The sequence below is a fragment of the Centroberyx gerrardi genome, chromosome 13 (genome assembly GCF_048128805.1).
Source record: "Centroberyx gerrardi isolate f3 chromosome 13, fCenGer3.hap1.cur.20231027, whole genome shotgun sequence".
Lineage (NCBI taxonomy): Eukaryota > Metazoa > Chordata > Actinopteri > Beryciformes > Berycidae > Centroberyx > Centroberyx gerrardi.
The window spans coordinates 26,581,463-26,602,601 of NC_136009.1; the positions used below are offsets into that span (position 1 = coordinate 26,581,463).

Sequence of the window (21,139 nt, forward strand, 5' to 3'; positions counted from 1 at the left end):
AAAAAATAAATAAAGAAATGTCAGTCTAGTATTTCTGTCAATACTGGCAGATGGTGCTGGGTCGTTGATACCCTGATGAAAAATCAGTATACTATTCCTATAATGCTTAATTATTATTCCTATGTGTCTGTGGCACTCAACATTAGGCTTATAGTGACTTTATTATACTTTATGGTATATTTTTTATTATCTTCTACAGTATCCCTGTTATTTTCTTTTTGCTGTGACATTTGTATAGCATCCTAAAATGTATTACAGTATTGCAATAGATCATTTTCCTAAAGATAGAGTTAATATTACAACAAAAATACATGTTGTTCATGCACATTCATCTGTCAAACTTGCAAAACACAACATATGCTGAATCTCACAAACTATTACAACCACCTGCTCTTTTAATAAACTAGACTGACCAGGTGAGTCCAGGTGAGAGCTGTGATCCCATAATGATTTCACTCATTAAATACTCTTCCTTCATGAAGAGGAAAATGGGGATGAAGAGGATGAGGAAGGTTGAAGAGGGATTTTTAAGCCTTCAGACAGGAGAGACTTGGATTTAAGTGCAAAAGCAGGGTGAAATTCAATATTACTCTGTTTTATGACTAACTAAACCTGATATTATAGCGCCATCTGCCGGTAGAGATAATAAATCACACTTCAAAATGAGAAATAAAACAAGGTAAAACGAGTATATGAAAATGGATTCACGTTGAATATGAAAATACAACAGAAGTAAAAAATTTGACACCCAACGTTGAATTTATTTCACAAAAATGCGGTCTCGTGCCCTTCGAAAGCTCCCTGTGCCAGTCATGGTTTGGTAACCGTAGTGATTTTGCGTGTAGCCAATCGTATCTGCTGTTCTTCCCCGGCTCGACCAACCGAAAACAAGGATGTTACGAGGTAGAAGTTCGACTCACGAGCGCCAAGGATTGCTCACTTTGTATTGGTAGAGTTCCAAGTCAAGAGAGCGGTGTAACGCAGCGGGGATTTTACTGCGTGATCTGCGGTCTGCGCAGGTGTTGCGCCGTTTTCATGCGCACTACCAACCCAATGTGTCAACTGTAGCAAGCTGGACCACACTCGGCATGACAGGAGAGGACATGAGCACGGGATGCCGAGCCAAATAATGTGGAATTACTGACAATAATGTAATAAAAATTTGTGTCATTTTATAGGGAAACACTATAGGAGTTGTCATACTTGTGTAACTGAGCCAGTGACAAAACAATGTTCCGGCAAGCGAAAACAGTTCTCCAGAAACTTCGATATCTAAGGTAAGTCAGCATGATGCTAAGCTAGCTGGCCAAATTAATACAACAAAACTTATATTGTTTGTGTTCCGTTGACATTTCTTTTTACGACGACACCTCATCTGTGTGTGAGCATGTAATGTTAGAGCTTGTATTTCGATTTAGTCGAAATGTGGCGTAAACTGATGCAACAGCTGATGTAACCAAGCATTAAAACTGATCATAACTTAACTCAAGGTTATTTCAATTCAATTCAGTAGGCTTTATTGGCATGAAAGTTTAGAACAATATGTCCTTACTGTTATATTCTCCCAGTTTGAACGGACAGCAGCACGCATGGAGGCTGAAGAGCAGCTCAGCAACAGAGAGAGCTCTTCAGTACCGACCTGGGCAGAGGATACACGGCTTCACAGTTAAAGAGGTAACGTTAGCTTTAATTTTCATTCATTTCTATGCAGCATCTTTGTCAGTTGTCATTGTCACACTAGCAAACCTAGCACTCAACTACTAGGAAAATCTTACAAAACAGTAATTAAAAACTCATTATTTACTAAATGTCTTCAGTTTATCAGCTGTATTGTTTAATCTGTGTCCAACTGTAATAAATATCAACTGTTGGGAAACACTGTGAGAACTGAACACATCACTGTCACTTTTTACTGGCATGAAAATGAGTGTTAACTGTCTTAATGTTGTTAGATTTCTTGTATTAATCCCTTTATTTCTGCCACAGCATTAACTGCAGACAGTCAAAAAGTAGCATGATTTCTGGCTTATCAAGTGAAACGACAACAATAATGAACTGTAAATACATTTATAAAACAATACTATAGCTTTTTCTTCTCTAATTCACCCATCTCCTGGTGAAATGATATGTTAAAAGGATCTAAGATGTTAGTGTTGTTTTCTGTTTATGGTTGAAACTCCCATTGTGATTACATTGTCCTCCCTATGAATAGTTCTGGTTTTAGAAATGATACTGGGACTGGACCTTGACCCCAAATGAAAATGTCCCCTTCTCTTACTGCTAGCCAAAAAAAAAGATCATTCCAGCTGGTATTTCTGTATCATTTTCATCCCCAGGTCGCAGCGGTCCCTGACCTGTTTCTCACGGCGGTAAAGCTGACCCACGATAAAACTGGAGCTCAGTACCTGCATGCTGCGAGAGATGACTCCAATAACCTCTTCAGGTCGGTCCAAGATGTGTTACGCATCTGTGTGTGTGGGGAAATAGATTTGAACTGAGCTGAATTTGAGACGTTTTACCGCCCCAGACACCTGAAACGTGTCTGATGCCCTTGTCGTTACTCTTGGTGTGATTTTCACGGCCGCTGCTGTATGATTTTTGAATTTTGTATGTGTGTATGTACTCTGCTGCTTCTTAAATTGCCTAATTGAAGACATTACCTCTTTTAATTTAGTTTTTTCTGACCAAGGGGGGGGTTCATGTGTTTTCAAACTCTGAGACAATCAAGTGGCTGCCTCTGGCTCCGCAAGGTCTCATTATCCAACATTTTCTGACAAGAAGTTCTCCAGACCTCTGTTAGTTTGAGACGGAGTGTGTGTCTACGTGAGGTTAGCGGTGAACTAATGTTGATGTTTCCCGTGCTCGTTGCACCGTTGCAGCGTCCAGTTCAGGACGACGCCCATGGACAGTACGGGGGTCCCACACATCCTGGAGCACACGGTGCTGTGCGGGTCGGAGAAGTATCCCTGTCGCGACCCCTTCTTCAAGATGCTCAACCGCTCCCTGACCACCTTCATGAACGCCTTCACAGGTACGGAGCAAATACCGACCGACAGTGTGTGTCTGTGTGAATGTGGATTTAATGAGTCAGGCGGCGGCCACACTGATCCATCAGAAACCGGACAGAATTATAGGCGGATAGATTTCTGTCCGCTGTGTTGGAGCGTCAACATGGTGGCGAGGCAGAAGAACAGGAAGGCTTTGCTAATAACGGAGCTACTTCATAGAAAAAAGAAGAAACAGACTATACAGTATAAATTAAATAAGAAACTGACCTGGAAGTGTTATATGCGGCTTTCTCTACTTTATCCTTGTTTTGGTTGTACGGTTGTCTCTGCGTTCGCCGCTATTTTTCCCAAAACAAACGTAGGAAAGCCTCTACTTGGCTGAACGGACAGTGAAGAGTCCGTCCATCCAGAAAAAGTTAAACTGAGTTGAACTTTCTGTCAGTCAAAACGGATGGAAATCTGACTGAAGGAGCGTCATCAGCCCTGTCCGTACAACAGACAGCTCTCAGTGAAAATGAAATGAAATGAACGGAGACGCACAGACACAACGGATCAGTGCGGCTGCCGCCTATGGTGTGTGTGTGTGTGTGTGTGTGTGTGTGTGTGAGTGTGAGAGAGTGTCAACTAAGATCAGTGCTGGAAACCAACCTGTTCATCCACTGGTCACAGTGACTATTTATAATTACTAATTATTTTACCAGCCAGCTAGATTTTTAGAACAGAATAGGTTTTCCAAATGATGAAGTAGCTGATTTTTGGCTGGTATCTGATGTTGCTTCATTTTAAGGTTTTTTTTTTTCCCATCAACAGCCAGTGACTACACCATGTATCCGTTCTCCACCCAAAATGCAAAGGACTTCCAGAATCTTCTGTCAGTTTACCTGGACGCAGTTTTCTTCCCTTGTTTACGAGAGCAAGACTTCTGGTGAGAGTTTCTACTATTAAGCTAACAGCATCTCTACTGATTTAGCCTCTTAACTGCACAAGTTTAGCATTTCTTTTTAACATTCACAGAGCAGCAGATGGGTCGGGGTTTACTGCATGTAGATTGATAAGTTGTCAATCACAGAAAATTAGCCAAAGTTGACAAATACTTTCCTGTGATAGTCTAAACATTCTGGCGCTCACTGTATTGTCCAGTGTGTTAAACCCCACCCACTTGGCACCTACAGGAGGCTAAAAATGATCATGGAGAGGATTTGTGAACACTATTTGATATTTGTGTCTAAATATTCCAGGCAGGAGGGCTGGAGGCTGGAAAATGAAAACCCGACAGATCCCAACTCTCCTCTGGTGTTCAAAGGAGTGGTGTTCAACGAGATGAAGGGCGCTTTTGTAAGTCAAATTTATCCCAAATGCCTTCATATGCCTTTCAACTATCAGTCGTATATAATGCATGTGGAACATAATGATATCAGCGTGTACAGTATATTCATATGTTTATATATGTTATAACACTTCATTCATCTTTCTTAGACACACACAGACCATTCATGTGTTTACAACTAACTCAGACTCAGACTGGAGAAACCTCCAGTCTGTTTATGCCGACAGTTGACATTAAAAATAATTTCTTAAAGCTGCACTAGGCAACTTCACACTTTGGACTACAGAACACTGTTTCTGCCCCAAGAGCAGCAAAACTCTGTATACAGTCAAAAGTTTGGACACACCACATTTTTCTGTATTTTTACTGTTTTCCACATTTTAGAATAACAGTAAAGACGTCAAAACTATGAAATAACACAAATGGAATTATGCAGTGACCAAAAAAGTGTTAAACAAATCAAAACTATCTTATATTTTAGATTCTTTAAAGTAGCCGCCCTTTGCCTTAAGGAAAGGCAAAAGGCTTTGGAAAGAAATTCATACATAGGATCAACTTCACTATTTATATTTGTCTAAGAAACAAATTTCAAGCATTTAAGCAGAAGCCTTTAGATCAAAATGGCTTTAAGAGAATGAAAAACAATGTATATAATGTATATAATAGACTGATATGAGCGTGTGTGTGTGTGTGTGTGTGTGTGTGTGTGTGTGTGTGTTTCCAGTCGGACAACGAGCGTTTGTACGCGCAGCACCTTCAGAACAAGATGTATCCAGACCACACCTACTCTGTGGTGTCCGGAGGAGAGCCGCTGGCCATCCCCGACCTTTCCTGGGAGCAACTCAAACTCTTCCACGCCACACACTACCACCCCAGCAACGCTAGGTAGAACAACACACACACACACACACACAAACAATGTCTAGCAAAGTATAGCAAAAAAACGCCACTTTGTTTTGATACACATTACTTATTTTCTGTAGTTGTAGACACCGCTTTAATCTCGGATATTGTGGTATTTGTTGTTGTGAAGTATAAACCTCAGCTACAGAGTGATATGGCCTAGTTGAGCATCACACTGTACAGTCACTATCAGCATACATCATATTGAAACCTGACAAAAATCTTCAAATCCAGCCAAAAAATTACGGAAGTTATGGAATTGTGCGATGGAAAATGAGCAGGAACTCTGTGTAAGGGACTGTGAACACAAAAAAATATCTCACATTAGAAATGAATGGCGGGGTTTATGTCCAAAACATTGAAACCCATTGAAAACACACACACACACACACACACACACACACACACAGACACACACAAACACACACATAGACTTAGAGACATAGATATAATATAAGCTCCTGTACTTCAAAGCTCCTGGATTCAAATCTGACTCCTGACCTTCGTAACGTGTCATTACCTCCCATCATTCCCGTCTCCCTCCACTGTATACTATTAATAGAGCAAAAAATAATTCTTCAAAGAAAAAAAACTCACATATGTCACTGTTGTTGGACAAAAACCACTGTGAAAAGTTTTTCAGGGATGAAGAAAAGATATTCTCTAGATTTACTCATTCATCTCAATGTATTTTTGAAATTGTACAACTGGTGTTTAACCCATTTCAAGGGTCAGGGAACACTCGATACATAAAAGATGTACCGGTGTATATATACATAATGTATGATGTTTGTATACATAAAAGATACATGTTAACCTTAAATTCAAGTACGAATAAGGAAGGAATAACTGCAGTAATATGTTTTTTCTGCATTGGCACCAATATCCTTCTACATCACACACACACACACCTGACCTGTGTTCTGCCCTGTTCAGGTTCTTCACCTATGGAGATTTGCCGTTGGAGCAGCACCTGAAGCAGATCGAAGAGGAAGCTCTGTCCAGGTTCGACCGCACCGACCCAAACACCCAGGTCCCCTCCCAGCCACACTGGAGCAGCCCAGTAAGTCCACAGTACAGAGTCTTTAATGTAGCGTGAGACTGATATGATGTATATGAGACTTCTACTGTGCTTCTACTGATGGGGCGTCATTACCTGATGCATCTTCTAGTATCTCAAATAATATAGAGGATCCAGTTTGTAAAAATGTTACATTTTGTCATCCAAGGACTTAAGTTCTGAAACGATTAGTCAATTAATTGATTGGTTGATGGATAGAAAATTAATCAATTATAATTTTGATAATGGATAAATTGTTTCAGTCATTTATCAAGTAAAAACACCAAACATTTTCTGGTTACAGTTTCACAAATGATGATTGATTGATGATGATGATGAAGTATTAAATTTCATTATTTCAGTTTAATTTCATTATAAAATTAATACTTAGGTTTTTTTGGCTGCTGGTCAGACATACACATAGTACATTTCTCAAATGGTGCGTATCTCATTTTAGAACTAAACTCTTCGTATGTATATCATCTTTTTTCTGATCTCGGTTCAGCCACATGAGGGTTTTTTTTTCTTCATATTTTACTATTAGCATGCATGGTTAAATTTTAATTAGAAAAAGAAAATGTATTGAACAAGTCAGTATGATCTCCCTGTAAGCCTTTTGTGTGTTTAATTGGTTTCCTCAGAGAGAAGACCATGTGACCTGCAGCCCTGATGCTCTGGCTCCAGATCCAGCCAAGCAGAACACACTGTGTATGAGCTACCTGCTGGGAGAGTAAGATCCACATCACCACCATCCACCTATCACCGTTTTCACCTTTTTTTTCCCCATGACATCTTGTGTAATTATCTTCAAAATCCATTTGTCAGGTCACATCAGCAGGATTGCATATATTAGATACTGAAACTATAGATTCTGCATCGCCTGTTGGTGCTAATCTTCTTGTTTAAAATGTATTTAGCCTGGTTAGTAGTGTTGAGACTCACTTTTTCAAGGGAAACCTGCACCAAGATAACTGCAACACATTTACTTACAGATGAAACAGCAAAAAAACAAACTTTCTACCAAGAAAAAGTGTCTAAGAAAGAGAAAGAGAGAAGAAACAGCACTAAAACAGTCAACTTCAGATACAGTCGATGCATCCTCATGAGTTACAATCTTCTCTTTGCACTAATATATACAGTTAAGGATAACAAGCGAGCGTTTTACCCTGGTTCATTATTCAGTAATGTCTTCATGGTGTCTTCTGTTTCCTCTGTGCAGCATCACGGATACGTTTGAAGGCTTCACCCTCAGCCTGCTGTCCTCTCTGATGATCTCAGGACCAAACTCTCCCTTCTACAAGGCTCTCATCGAGCCCAAGATAGGAACTGACTTCTCCTCTGTCGTTGGGTGTGTGTGTGCATGATAATAACAGCAGACATGCATCATATAGTAGTCGCAGATAATACCAAAGATGCTCTATACACACAAGATGACGCATTACATGATACACTTCCTGTTTCCTAAGTGGGCGTGGTCGCCTCTCCCCCCCCCATCCCCCCACCTCGTTTGGAAGCGTTGGGAACGTCGTGTGGCGTACGCGAACGTTAGTTGACGTTAACTTAAAATTTAAACACTAGTAGACTAGTAACGTTTGGTTTTGAACAAGATAACGTGTGTGGGGAAATAAACAACGTCAATCGAAATATGTATAGAAAAAAAGGAAGCACACATTCAATATAGTTTTGGTATTTTATTGCATGAAATGTTTCCAAACCGTCTCTGACTGCAGTGAAACCAGACCGACGGGATATATGATGATGTTGCCAGATCTCGCCAGAGTGTGTTGCTGAGACAGAGACGGGTCTCGAACAAAGTTAATTTTCTCCTGATTTGTCTGTCTGAAAAATGCCATTTTAGTGTCAGAATGTTCGGAAGATATGTGGCTTGTGAAAAAATGGGTCCAATATTTACTTCGGTGACTATGGGGCAAAAGAATCGGTCATAATCTGTGCTCACGTTCACTTCTCCCATTGGAGTGAACAGACTCAGGACCTGCCGCTGTCTCCTGAAGGGGCGGGGCAGTGGCGAAACCCACGTGACACAGATACAGGAAATGACTCGCAGTTGCGCCGTCTCGTTTCTAAACCGTCTCTAATAATATTTAGCTTTTGATTTAACCAGCTTGGAGTAGGTTAAGGTTTGATTTGATTTAACCTGCACGGAGTATAAAATGGGTGGATCTTAACTGTATCAAGACACTTCCAAGATAGTGCCAAGTCAGTGATCAATCACAGAAAAGCTTTCTAAATCGACTCTCAAATACTTCCCTGTGATTGCCTAAACTGTCCGGCATTCTTAGTATTGACATATTGTGACAAAGACCCACCCCTCTCGCTCACAAGTAGGCTAAAACAAACCATACAAAGTCAAAAACTGTTTGGGTAGGAGCACTTCCTGGAATAAAAATTACGTTTGTTTGAGGCGCTCTTTGGATAGGGATACATGTAGACACAAAAATACAAAAAAAACTCCCAAGGCACTCTCTTTAATTGTCATGGCATGGTCATATTAGATTTTAAAAACAAACTTTGACACGTTTCGGCATCAAGCCTTCGTCAAGAAGTCAAACAGATCTCATGGAACACCTGGCCCTTTTCTAGTGGAATTCCACCAATAGGAATCTTCCACTTGGACATGGTGTTGTGGCCTAGAGAGGGTTAAGTTTCCTTTGTCTGTCACCTTTTCGTATGGAAGATGGGATGTGGTCAGTGCCAAAGGCTTGTAATGTGGATGGGTTACTGTTATGGAAGTCCAGATAGTGTCTAGCCATAGGGTAGTTTACATTCCCTGTGCGAATGGCATATTTGTGTTCTGCTAGCCTGTCCTGTAGCCGTCTTTTTGTTCTTCCAATGTAAAAAACTTTGCAGCTGGGACATTCTAGCCTGTAAATAACAAAAGAGGTTTTACAGTTAATGAAATGATTAATGGTGAACTCCTTCTGAGATGTAAAATCCATAAAAAATCCATTAAAAAAACATACAAAGTATTTGATATATTATTTTACCCAATTATGACATTCATGTCATTGTTAAGAATGTGTTTAAATCTCCTGATCTCCAGATACGACGGCAGCACCAAAGAGGCGTCGTTCAGCATAGGACTGCAGGGAATGGCCGAGGACGACATCGAGAGGGTCAAACAAATCATCAACCAAACCATCGAGGACATTATCATGTAAGCACTATACTCAATAAATACTCTGTTTGACCAAAGTCTTTTATGCCTTTATCTAGCCCAAACATGGTTGTGGATTTAGACTTTAGACATTAGACTTTTTTTATCCCAGCGAAAACACAAACACATTTACACTGTCCCTCAAATGTTAATGAAAAATAAAGAACTACTAGATAAATGAGCCGACAGAAAAGGGTTTCCACGTTCGTTGCATTGTAAAAACAATGCATTTTTTTTTCTACTGCACTTTTCATTCACAGTGAATCTCAAAGCGCTACACGGTTCAAAGCACAACAAAATAAAAACAACAAGAGAAAATATTCACTTAACAAAAGTGAACAAGAAAAAGCCTTCCTTCCTGACAACAACTTCAATCCTTTCTCCTTATTGGCCGACACAGGAACGGGTTTGAGGAGGAGAGGATCGAGGCTCTTCTCCATAAGATTGAGATCCAGATGAAACACCAGTCCACCAGCTTCGGCCTCTCTCTGGCCTCGGTGAGCGCAACGCTGTTTATCTTGCAACCTTCAGTTTGTTTCCACAACCTCAAGGACGCTCTTAGCTGCCTCTCTTGCACATATTTACAGAGCTAAACCTTCATTGTAAAACACAGAGGAAGCAGGCGTTTTTTAATAAACTCTTCCTGGGCAAATCAAGAATGTAAACATGTCCATAGTAATTGTCCAGAGAGAGACTCCTGTATACAAAGCAGCTGTTTGGTTGCTTCCTGGTGAATGTTATTATAAGTCCAGAAAGCTTCTTCTCTGTCCAAAATCCGTTCCCACCCACGATGTGCAATGTTAAATAGTTGGGATAGTAAACCACGGTAGTTGGCTATTATAAAACTTAAGGCCTCTGGTTTGAAAGCCGTTACATTCAGAATCAGAATCAGAATCAGGTTTATTGCCAAGTAAGTTTTCACAATACAAGGAATTTGCCTTGGTATGTAGGTGCATACAATAAACATGGAGAAAAATAAGTAGAAGTAAAAAACACAACAAGTACTGCAAGTCAAAAAGTCAAGAACATAAATATGAAAAACAAAAATAGAGATATTTACAATACAGAATATGAAAAAATATAATAAAATATGTGCAATATATCTGCTTTTAAAGTGAAATGAAAAAGCTGTACAGTTTGTGCAGGAATGTGCAAAATATCGACCAGAGAATGTGCAACAGTATGAAGTATAGAGAATATGTTCACTGTACAGAGATCAAAAGATGTCCAAAAAGATGTGCGTTAATGTAACGCATAAATGTAACGCATTGAGTCAGATGTGGAGACTGTACGTTACTGTAGCGTGTAGTGTCTATGGAGGGAGGGGATAAGGGTCCGTGTCAGTGGGGGTCCCGGGCCTTGTTGATGAGGCTAGCTGCAGACGGGAAGAAACTGTTCTTGTGGCGTGAGGTTTTGGTCCTGATGGACCGCAGCCTCCTGCCGGAGGGGAGTTTTTCAAAAAGTTTGTGTCCAGGGTGGGAGGGGTCGTCCACAATCTTTCCTGCTCGCCTCCGGGTCCTGGAGGCGTACAGATCCTTTCAGGCATAGACCTGGACAACTTGTTATTGTGCTATGAAGTACAAACAAAACACTCACTCTATGAAAAGGAGAAAGCAGTAATAAAGCAAGATCATTTTTTGAATGCCTTAATTCTTTTACATTGTTTTCATTGTTTGATAAATCATTTGTATCAGCGCTTCAGTTTTTATCCTTTGGTTTCCTGACTCTTTTCACCCTGCTGTTTCCTTGGTGACAGCTAATGGGGATCCTAATAAACTATACTAACATTATGTGTGTGTGTGTGTGTGTGTGTGTGTGTGTGTGTGTGTGTGTCTAGTACATAGCATCATGTTGGAACCATGACGGCGACCCGGTGGAGCTGCTGCAGATCAGCGACAGCGTGGCAAAGTTCAGACAGACGCTGAAGGAAAACCCTCGCTTCCTCCAGGACAAAGTCCAGCACTACTTTAAGGTGAGTGAGATGAGTCCTGCATCATTTTTATAAAGACAAATGTTCTTTCATACCTTCAAGATACTTTGTGTATACGTATTTGTGTGTGTGTGTGTGTGTGTGGTATAGTAGGGCTGAACGACATGGTTGAAATCAATGTTGCGATAATCAGAAGGATTTTTTTCTGTATTGATATATGTCATGATTTTGGCTCACGTATGAGAAATCACATGTTGTTCATCGCATTTAACTGCATGGTAATGTTAAGTACGATGTCGAATAAAATCAGAAATTACAAAGTTTGAAATTTTGATCAGATAGAAAGTCTAACCAAATAATCCTTCTGGTATAATAATTGTTGTCAGTTCTGAACCAGAACATGCACCTTTATACCCAGAACATCCCTGTGGTTTCTCTGCCACACACTTTTACAATCTTTCCCAATTTATGGAGCCACTCTAGACTTGATACCTGACAACACAGGCTTGTAGCGTGTAGTTCTCTGGATTCTGACTTTGAAAGAGAGTTCTTCGTGTTCACAAATGAACTGGATGGTGTTAGACCTGTAGACGATTAAAATAACAAATAGGCTTTCTTCTATTTGCGTGGTGTTCCCCTTCAAAGGCAGTGGCACGTTTAAAAAGGAAGCAAAATTGTGCAAATGTACGGTAGATCTTTTGTGAACCAAATTTACTGATTAAGTTTTTTCATTTGAAAAAATTGTCCGTCAGAGGATTAATCTATTCTCATTGAAAATGTTTCATACCTTATTTTGTCAGTTTTTAAATAGAATTTGCTTGTTATTATCGGTTTAGACAGCAGAATTGTGTATGATGATATGACACTGTGGTGCAGGAGAACACCCACAGACTGACTCTGTCCATGAGTCCAGACGAGGCGTACCTGGAGAAACAGGCCAGGGCCGAGGAGGAGAAACTCCAGCAGAAGATCCAGACTCTCTCCGACAGCCACAAGAAGGAGATCTATGACAAAGGTAATAATAATAATAATAATAATAAGACAGTAACGGTAATAACTTCAAAATGCTGTCTTGTCATTTGAAATCAGTTGCACTTCAGGATGAACTGCAAACTTTATCCATTATGAAAGTGAGTATGTTTTAAGTATTTGTATTTCTGGTATGAGTATGAGTGTTCATCGCATTGAACTGCATGCTAATGTTAAGTATGATGTCAAATAAAATCAGAAATTACAAAGCTTGAAATTTTGATCAGATAGAAAGTCTAACCAAATAATCTTTCTGGTATAATAATTGTTGTCAGTTCTGAACCAGAACATGTAGGAGTAGGAGTATGTTTTAAGTATTTGTATTTCTGGTATTTCTATAAAAAAATGTGTATTGGTAAAATGTATAAAATGATGTTTGGCAAGTTGATGTTTTTTAGTTTGATGTGTGGTGTATTTGTTTTCCTGTGCAGGTCTGGAGCTGCTGGCTGCTCAGAGTCAGACGCAGGACGTCTCCTGCCTGCCGGCCCTCAAAGTGTCCGACATCGAGCCCACCATAAACATCACTCCTGTAGAGATGGGAGCTGCAGGTACGGTACAGCCCGACCGCATACTGAGCCCTCTATACCGGCCTGGGGGTCGGGGGTACAGCCTGGGGGTCGTGAGATAATATGGGGGGGTTGCAAGATGATTTATGGGATAGGAATATAGCATATTTCTACTATATACATTTATTATCATATGTGTTTTTCTGATTTTTCTCTCATTTTTTTTTTTTTTTTTTTTTTTTCTTCTTATGAAACACTGATCAGCCTCTAGGCCTCCTCTGATAATGAATCAAGTGAAACAAAAAAAAAAAAAATTCTTTGGTTGAACTGTTCACCACCACATGCAGCCTGTGATGGGGATCGCGTAATTTTAAGGGGTCACGAGCCAAGAAGGTTGAGAACCACTGCTCTACTCTGTACTGAAACATCTGAGCTCCTGTTGTCCCTGTACAGGACAGTGTCAGTATCTAATGTGTTGGTGTGGAAATTATCAGTACCGTCATGACATTTAGTTTTTATTGTACAAAATAAAGTGATTCTGCTTCTGTCTCAAGAGATTGTAGATCACCCTTTGAAAAAAGAGACGATTGGAGAATTGTGTTTTTTTTTTTTCTCTCTCCATTTACTGCCATTGTGTGGAGGAACAAGTCTGAAAATCACACTTCTAGAACATAAACAAACGCGAACTAAGCTGATTCTGACAATATATAAAAAAACAAGTCATGCTGCTGAGTTGTGGTTAAGTAAATAGTATATTTATTTCAGTGTTACACTCGTTCGAACTGAAGGGTTTAATAAACATAAAGAAAGCAATTCACTTAACCACAATCACTTTAATTGCCCGCCAAAGAGTAGATACTGTATACTGTATTGTCATTTATATCGCAATTGCAATATTCAGCAAAATCATCGCTATATGATTATTTGTCAGTATCGCCTTAGTCAAAAGAGTGTCTGATTAAACTTTGTCTTCCCTTCCACAGCAGGCGTGCCGGTGCAGTACTGCGAGCAGCCCACCAACGGCATGGTGTACTTCAGAGCCATGTGCAGCCTGAACACGCTGCCGGAGGACCTCCGGCTCTACGTCCCGCTCTTCTGCACCGCCATCACCAAGTGAGGAAGAGGGGATGTGACTGTGATGTGACTGTCTGTGTGTAGCTGGGTGGCCGTCTGTGTCAGACATCTGTTGTTTTCTGTCAGGATTTCACGTTTGGTTTTTTTTTGTTGGTTTTTTTGCTGTTTCCTTGCTATTTTTTCCTGCTATGTTTTGTGTTCCTGATTGTGTGTGCATGCATAAAATTACTGATTTCCCTTAAAATCTATACCAATCAAAAAGGACAAGGAGGGTTCCTATGGGATGTGAAAATCCTTGAAAGTTTGTGAATTTGAGAAAAATTAGAAAAATGTTTTATTAGGATCCCCATTAGCTGGCAAATTCTTCCTGGGGTCCTCACAAAAAGCAATACAATATAAATAATCAATAATATTAATAAAAAAATGTGGCCTAGAAAGTTTTTAGAAAATAAATGGATGCCCTTGAAAGTACTTGATATTTTTTTTATTAAAATCATAGGATGAACACCTCCTGAGGAAACCCTATGATGGATATTTTTGGGTTGATACAGCAGCAGTTTAAAAATGAATGATTTTACCATGAGTTCTTGACTTAAGAGCATAAAGCCAATTTTGAGTCTTTCAACTTCACCGAACAAGAACTTGAAAATCATCGAAAAGCTGCAACTGAACATCAGGAAGAAGTCTTTCATATTTTGTACATTCAGTGTTCGTACGCAGTGTGAGACAATGACATGATGACAGTATATACTAGGTAATCCAGTGCTTGTGTGTATAGACACTGTATGTGTTCCCCTTGCAAATTGCAAAGTGTGTATGATAAAATGTGTGTGTTTCTTTACCCAGGATGGGTTGTGGAGGTCTGGACTACAGGCAGCAGGCCCAGCAGATGGAGCTGAGGACGGGCGGCATGTCCGTCTCCACCCAGGTCATCCCTGACTCCACCCAGCTGGACATGTACGAACAGGTCAGCACCGGTCTTCATCTGTGTCTGAAACCCTAAAGTCTAAAATCAATATCCTTGTTTCTTGAGTTTAGAAAGGTGACACCCATACTGTGTACTTACAGAAATAGAAAGGAAGTCAAAATGTAAATCTGCCGTTCCCTCTGTGTTCTGTGCTGCAGGGCGTCCTCCTGTTCTCCTCCTGCCTGGAGAGGAACCTTCCACAGATGTTCCAGCTGTGGAGCGACATGTTCAACAGGTACTTTCACACCGCTAGAGAAACCAGCCGGTGGGAGTCTGTTCCCTTTATATGAACAGAATAACACCGGATTATGTTGTGTCCTCATTTGTTCCTGGAAAGTTGGTTGCGGCTAGGGCTGAACGATTTTGAAAAAATATCAAATTGTGATTATTTTGACTGATATTGCATATATTGATATTGTAATATGATTTGCGATATTAGAGGGAATTATAATTTTTACATCATTATTCTCATTTTCATTGAAAAACCTATTAAAATGATTATGGTGTGATTTTTGCGGGGATCTGTACCAAACAAAGATGTTTTCTTAAGTCTGTAGAATATGATGTGTAGGCCAGGACATCTCTGCAGCACGACAATATTTAATTTAAAATGCTATTTTGACACACATTTCGCCTTTAACAAATATTGCGCCTCCTGCGATTTGAAAATTGCAGTAGGCCATATTGCGATTTCAATAAAATTTCGATTAATTGTTCAGCCCTAGTTGCGGCTGATCTTTTGGGCAACGTTGCCAATCAGCAGCCAAGTGCCATCACTGCTATACAGCATGACTTACTGCTGCAACACCACTGGCAATTGAATTGCTCAAATTGAATGCAGAGCAAAAGGGGCGATAAACTAAGCAAAGTTTTACATCTGTCCTCCAGCCCCCACTTTGACGACGAGGAGCGCCTGAGGGTGCTGGTGATGATGTCAGCACAGGAATTGGCCAATGGGATCTCCTACTCTGGTCACATGTACGCAATGACCCGGGCGGGCCGGAACCTGAGTCCAGCAGGAGAGCTGGCGGAGAGTTTGGGAGGGATGGAGCAGGTACTGGATACGAGTTCTGTTCATGATAGCATGGCCTAGGCTCAGATGGTAGATATTTTAGAAGTTGTTCTTCTCAAAAAATAACCACAGTGAAAACATACATTTTATTATTGGATGTTAACAATAATTTCATAGTTTCATAGTACCTGGAAATAGGGGCATTTCCTTCCTTGGTCAGTACCGTAGGACTTGTTCACAATTCTTTGTCCCACTGGGTTATGACATTCTTTCCTGTGGGAGAGCATTTACTTTCTTCATGCAGCTTTTCTATTTGTGTATAATTTCATTTTTGCTTCTCAAATCTTTCTCTTTCTCTCTCGTGCTGTTTCTCAAATGTAGTAGTAGTAGTTTTTGCAACAGCCTTCATGCGTTTTTTGCCTGTTTGAATATCAGGTGAAGTTTATGAAGAGGATAGCTGAGATGTCGGACCTCAGCCAAGTCCTCCGAACTCTGCCCCGGATCAAAAAACACCTCTTCAACCCCAACAACATGAGGTGGGAGCACATTACGACTCCTGATATGATCTTATATGATATGACTGAATGCATGTGTGTTTTTAGCGCACTCTTGGGTCTCTCTATGGGCCAGACAGATTACTTTTGGAGTCAGTATAGATCTGTTTTGTTGTTTTTTTCTGTTCTGTTCTTAGTACAACTGAACAAAATAGGCCTACTTCTATTGAAAATGCTATATAAAAACGATATCATAATGTTTGTATAGATATGTAACGCATGCTTTATATCATGTCATTTCAAATTCATGTTTTTGTCCTTAAAGGTGTGCAGTCAACGCAACTCCACAGAAAATGTCTGATGCAGCCGGACAGTTGGACAATTTCATGAAGGACGTCGCGGGAAACAGGAGGGAACGCAAATCTGTCAGACCGAATATTATTGAGGTAAGGCTTTCAGCAGATATACAGGACCCATCAGTCAGTATTTTTTGTTTCTCATTCAGTGACTTCACTTTTTTTTTTTTAAAGAGGCCGTTGGACCCCCTGGCTGGATCTGGTCCCAGTAGGAAGCTCATCTCTGTAAGTTCAGTGTAACTTCCAGTCCAGAAACATCATTTCGATTTCATAGTCTACTGCCGATTGTCGTCTCCATAGTTTCTCCACCTGGTGGATCTGGAGGGAAATCTGCTGGATCGCTTTACGGCACAAAACAGGAAGAGGTTCTGTTCTTCCAGAGCAAAACGGAGCTAAAGCTGAAAGAGTTTCTGGCAGCAGATGGTGGAAGGAGGGAAAGGAAGATGGAGAAATCACTTCCAACATGTTGATCCTCTTCGGGGGGGGGGGGCAGGAAGCAGCGGGCCTGATGGGAAATGTAGTCTTAATGTGGAGAAACACTAGAACTAACAATACTACTGGTGTGAGATAGAGGCGACCAATTATCTTCACCATGGTTTCATTTGTTTACAGTAATTATACCATTCAACCTTTAATTGCAGTATGTCGGTACATTGTGAATCTCTGTCTCTGCACCATTTTCTCCAAGACAAATTCCTGTGTATTTATTATAATGGATTAAACTCATTCTTGTTCCTGCTCTTGTCTCAATAACAACTTGCCACAAACTTCAATTTTCCCCTCAGGAGCCAAATTTCCAGCCGTGTCAGATGAAGACGTTCTTCCCGCTGCCCTTCCCCGTCAACTTTGTCAGCGAGTGTATCCGCACCGTCCCGTTCAGCCACGACGACTACGCCAGGTGACTGAAGTGTTACTGACTTGATTTATTTGCCTTTGTATCACTTATTTTCCAGGATTTAATTCTCACAGGAGCCTCTTCAGAATAAGCTTTCACCAGCCATATATATGACTTTCCTTTGTTACATTTCAATATGACTTTTCAGTAGAATTTAATAGGTTATATTAATTATGTATGTTGTTAAACATGTTTACTATGACTTTACTGGATGGGTTTTGGTGATTTATGTATTTTTTATTTTGAATTACTTTTTGATCTGACTTTTCACTAACTTTTCATGGACTGTTTTAAATACGACTACTGGGTGCCCTTTTTTTCCCCTTGTATTATATTTGTCTGACTTTTAACTGAGTGTCTTTTCAATATATGACTATTTCAATCTGACTTTTTACAGTGTGGCTTTGTACTTTTTTGTCACTGGACGAATTTTCACTATTAATTTTCACAGAGTGAACTTTCAATATAAATACCCTTGCTGTTAAAATATTACCTTTTGCCAATTTCTTTTTCTCGTATTACTTCTCTACAGTATATGACTTTTCATTGGATGACTTTTACTTTTCACTGTTCCTGACCTTCTGTTCTCTCTCTGTCAGTCTGTGCGTCCTGGCCAGGATGATGACGGCCAAGTTTCTCCACGGAGAGATCAGAGAGAAGGGCGGAGCCTACGGGGGCGGGGCCAAGATGGGAGGAGGCGGTGTCTTCACCTTCTACTCCTATAGGTGGGCAACAGCGCACCAATATGGTCACACTTGTCAGGATTGTGATGAACAGATTTCTAACCTATTGCAAGAAGGGTGGAAAATAATATACCAGTTACTGGCTAAATGGTAATTTTGTTAGTCTACTTTATCAGCCACTTTGGCAGGTAAACAGCAATCATTTCCAGGTCTTATCCCATTAGAAAAAATCTATTTGTAACCTAACTTGGAAAATAGTGAAAGTAACTTCTAGGGATTACCAGCCTCTGTGGCCGGTGAATAAAAAAGTTAGTTTCCTGACTTGATTGTAAGTTGCTGTATACTATGGCTGCAAAAACCTTTAGTGTGTGCAAAATCAATGACATAACTCCTGATTGGTCAAGCAAATTCTCTGGCACCTGTGACAAGTCTTAGTGCTGAACATTGCAAAGGTTTTTGTACCCACTCAAGGTTTTATTAAATCTGGGCCTGAGTGTACAAAATATTGGGAATACTTTGAAATAGATGAGAATAAGAATATTTTAAACAACTAAAACTGTGTGTCAGCCTTCATGCTGATAGATACAACGCCTCGGTCTCAGTTGATCTCTCCTCTCTCCGTCAGGGACCCGAACTCGGTGCAGACCCTGTCGGCGTTTCGTAAAGGTGTGGACTGGGCCAAGTCGGGCCAGTTCACCCAGCAGGACATCGACGAAGCCAAGCTGTCCGTCTTCTCGGCCGTCGACTCTCCGGTGGCTCCTTCAGATAAAGGTGAGCTCTCCTCAGGATGAGACTCCCACCAGTCTGACGAAAACCACACCTGACCGGCTGTGGGTGTGTTGAAGTGAACTGACGCGTCCTGACACGGGCAGGGGGGATTTTATCCTAAAAACTATCAAGGTCAAACTATCTGTCAAGGTGTTTTTGTTTGACAATACTGCTTTGTACCAATAAGACATTCATTCATTCATGATTAAATGTGATGAAATTGATTTTGAGATAGCTTAATGTGCTAGTCTGTGAGATGTGTTTTTAGTTTAAATTTAGTCTCCATCTTTGTCACTCAGCCTCATCACTGTGGTGTTTCTGCACTGCACTTCCCACAGATCACCTGTCAATCAAACAGTGTGGGCGGAGCTTGGATTTTCTGTTGATCCAGTTTGAGTTTCTCTTTTCTTTGTCTGTTCAGCCATGGTGGCTATCGCTGCTCATGCTAACTACCCAGCTCTTCTTCTTCTGTTTATTCTGAACAAACCGGAAACATAAAACGCATCACTTCCTGTGCAGCAGAGGATTTTTCCCAGGAAAGAGCTACCAGACACCGGCTGCTTAGAACAGACAGCGGAGAAGCTTTATGAACTGGATATAGATCGGATCACCGTTGTGTTAGTTGGCGTTAGAGAGTCGCAAAATGGACATTATTATGAAAATGTCATGGATTAGTACTTTGATTATTGCAAGGCATGATGAAAATGAACGATCATGATTTTCAAATGTTTGAGTTCCTGTTCTAAAGTGTCTTGTCACCCTCTTCTTCACCATGTGTTTGTGTTGCAGGTATGGGTCGCTTCCTGAGTGGCATCACAGATGAGATGAAGCAGAGCCACAGAGAAAGTCTCTTCGCTGTCGACCACAAACACCTGCTGGATGTGGCTGGAAGGTAAAACCACGTCAGCCTGGAGCCTTTCAGTTACCTCTGGAGTAGAAAGTACTTGTATTGTTTACACTTTGTAACTCTGAGAAGTAAAGTACTATACAAATGTAATGACTGATGATAGTGCTGCTACTGCTGCTACTGCTATCGGTACTACTACAACTACTACTACTATTAATAATAGGGATAATGATGGCAACGATGGTACTAATAATGGTGATGATAATGACAATGATGCTGACAATAATTAGTAGTAGTAGTGGTCGTTGTAGTATTACGCCGTACTGGTGGTACTACTAGTAAGTTGTACTGTGACTTGAGAGATGATTCAAAATTAATATGTTTAAATTACTATGCATGTGGCTGGGGAGTGATGTTGTCCTGAAACCGTTAATGGACTTCTTAGTTTCAAATCTGAAACTACATATTGTATTTAGAGATGATACAAAAATTGCAAGGACACTGATAAATAGGCGTTGATGTTGTATGTGTTGTTGTCCTGCAGGTACCTGGGTGTCGGCCAGCGGACGTGTGGTGTCGCCATTCTGGGTCCAGAGAATGACACTATTAAGAAAGATCCTTCATGGATTGTAAAATAATTCTATAAATAGGTATTTTGTAATTGAATACGGCCTCATGTGTCATACTGTCATTAATTTCAAATTATGTGGTCCTAACCACACTGTCGATGCAGTACAGTGTTAATAGACTCAGTGTAGTGAAAATACAAATTCATTTTGTGTTTTGATGCTTTTTAAAGCGTATTTAAAATGGAGGAAACGAAGCTCATGCGCACAATACAAAGAAGGTTATAATCTTCTAGAGGAATGTGGCCTAATGTAATCTGAATATTCAGTATTCATGTTCATGAACATTTTTACATTTCATTTTAGATTCTGACATTGTTTGACATAGAACCGTACCTCAGATTAATATCTTTTGAAAGACTTTGTCCAAGTATGAAGATCTCTGCTTTCACAAATACTGAATTTTCACAGATTACATATTATGTATGTATTTATGAAAATGTGACCATTACATTATGTTGGAATACAAAAACTGAGTC

The 21,139-nt window shown here is 40.2% G+C and overlaps 1 protein-coding gene across 1 annotated transcript; it reads left to right on the forward strand.

Annotated features, from left to right (window-relative positions):
* Positions 1-1,096: 1,096 nt before the first annotated feature.
* pitrm1 (pitrilysin metallopeptidase 1) lies at positions 1,097-21,085 on the forward strand. The gene is made up of 27 exons (XM_071900037.2): positions 1,097-1,277; positions 1,569-1,674; positions 2,337-2,443; positions 2,880-3,031; positions 3,819-3,933; positions 4,247-4,343; positions 5,060-5,220; positions 6,175-6,301; positions 6,940-7,028; positions 7,518-7,646; positions 9,360-9,473; positions 9,874-9,970; positions 11,311-11,445; positions 12,280-12,418; positions 12,864-12,980; positions 13,922-14,051; positions 14,859-14,979; positions 15,138-15,214; positions 15,868-16,033; positions 16,427-16,527; positions 16,811-16,931; positions 17,016-17,066; positions 17,627-17,739; positions 18,336-18,461; positions 19,045-19,190; positions 19,977-20,079; positions 20,579-21,085. Exons 1-27 carry the CDS (start codon positions 1,231-1,233, stop codon positions 20,670-20,672), a joined length of 3,081 nt encoding a protein of 1,026 aa, XP_071756138.2. The 5' UTR covers positions 1,097-1,230; the 3' UTR covers positions 20,673-21,085.
* The last annotated feature ends 54 nt before the right edge of the window (positions 21,086-21,139 follow it).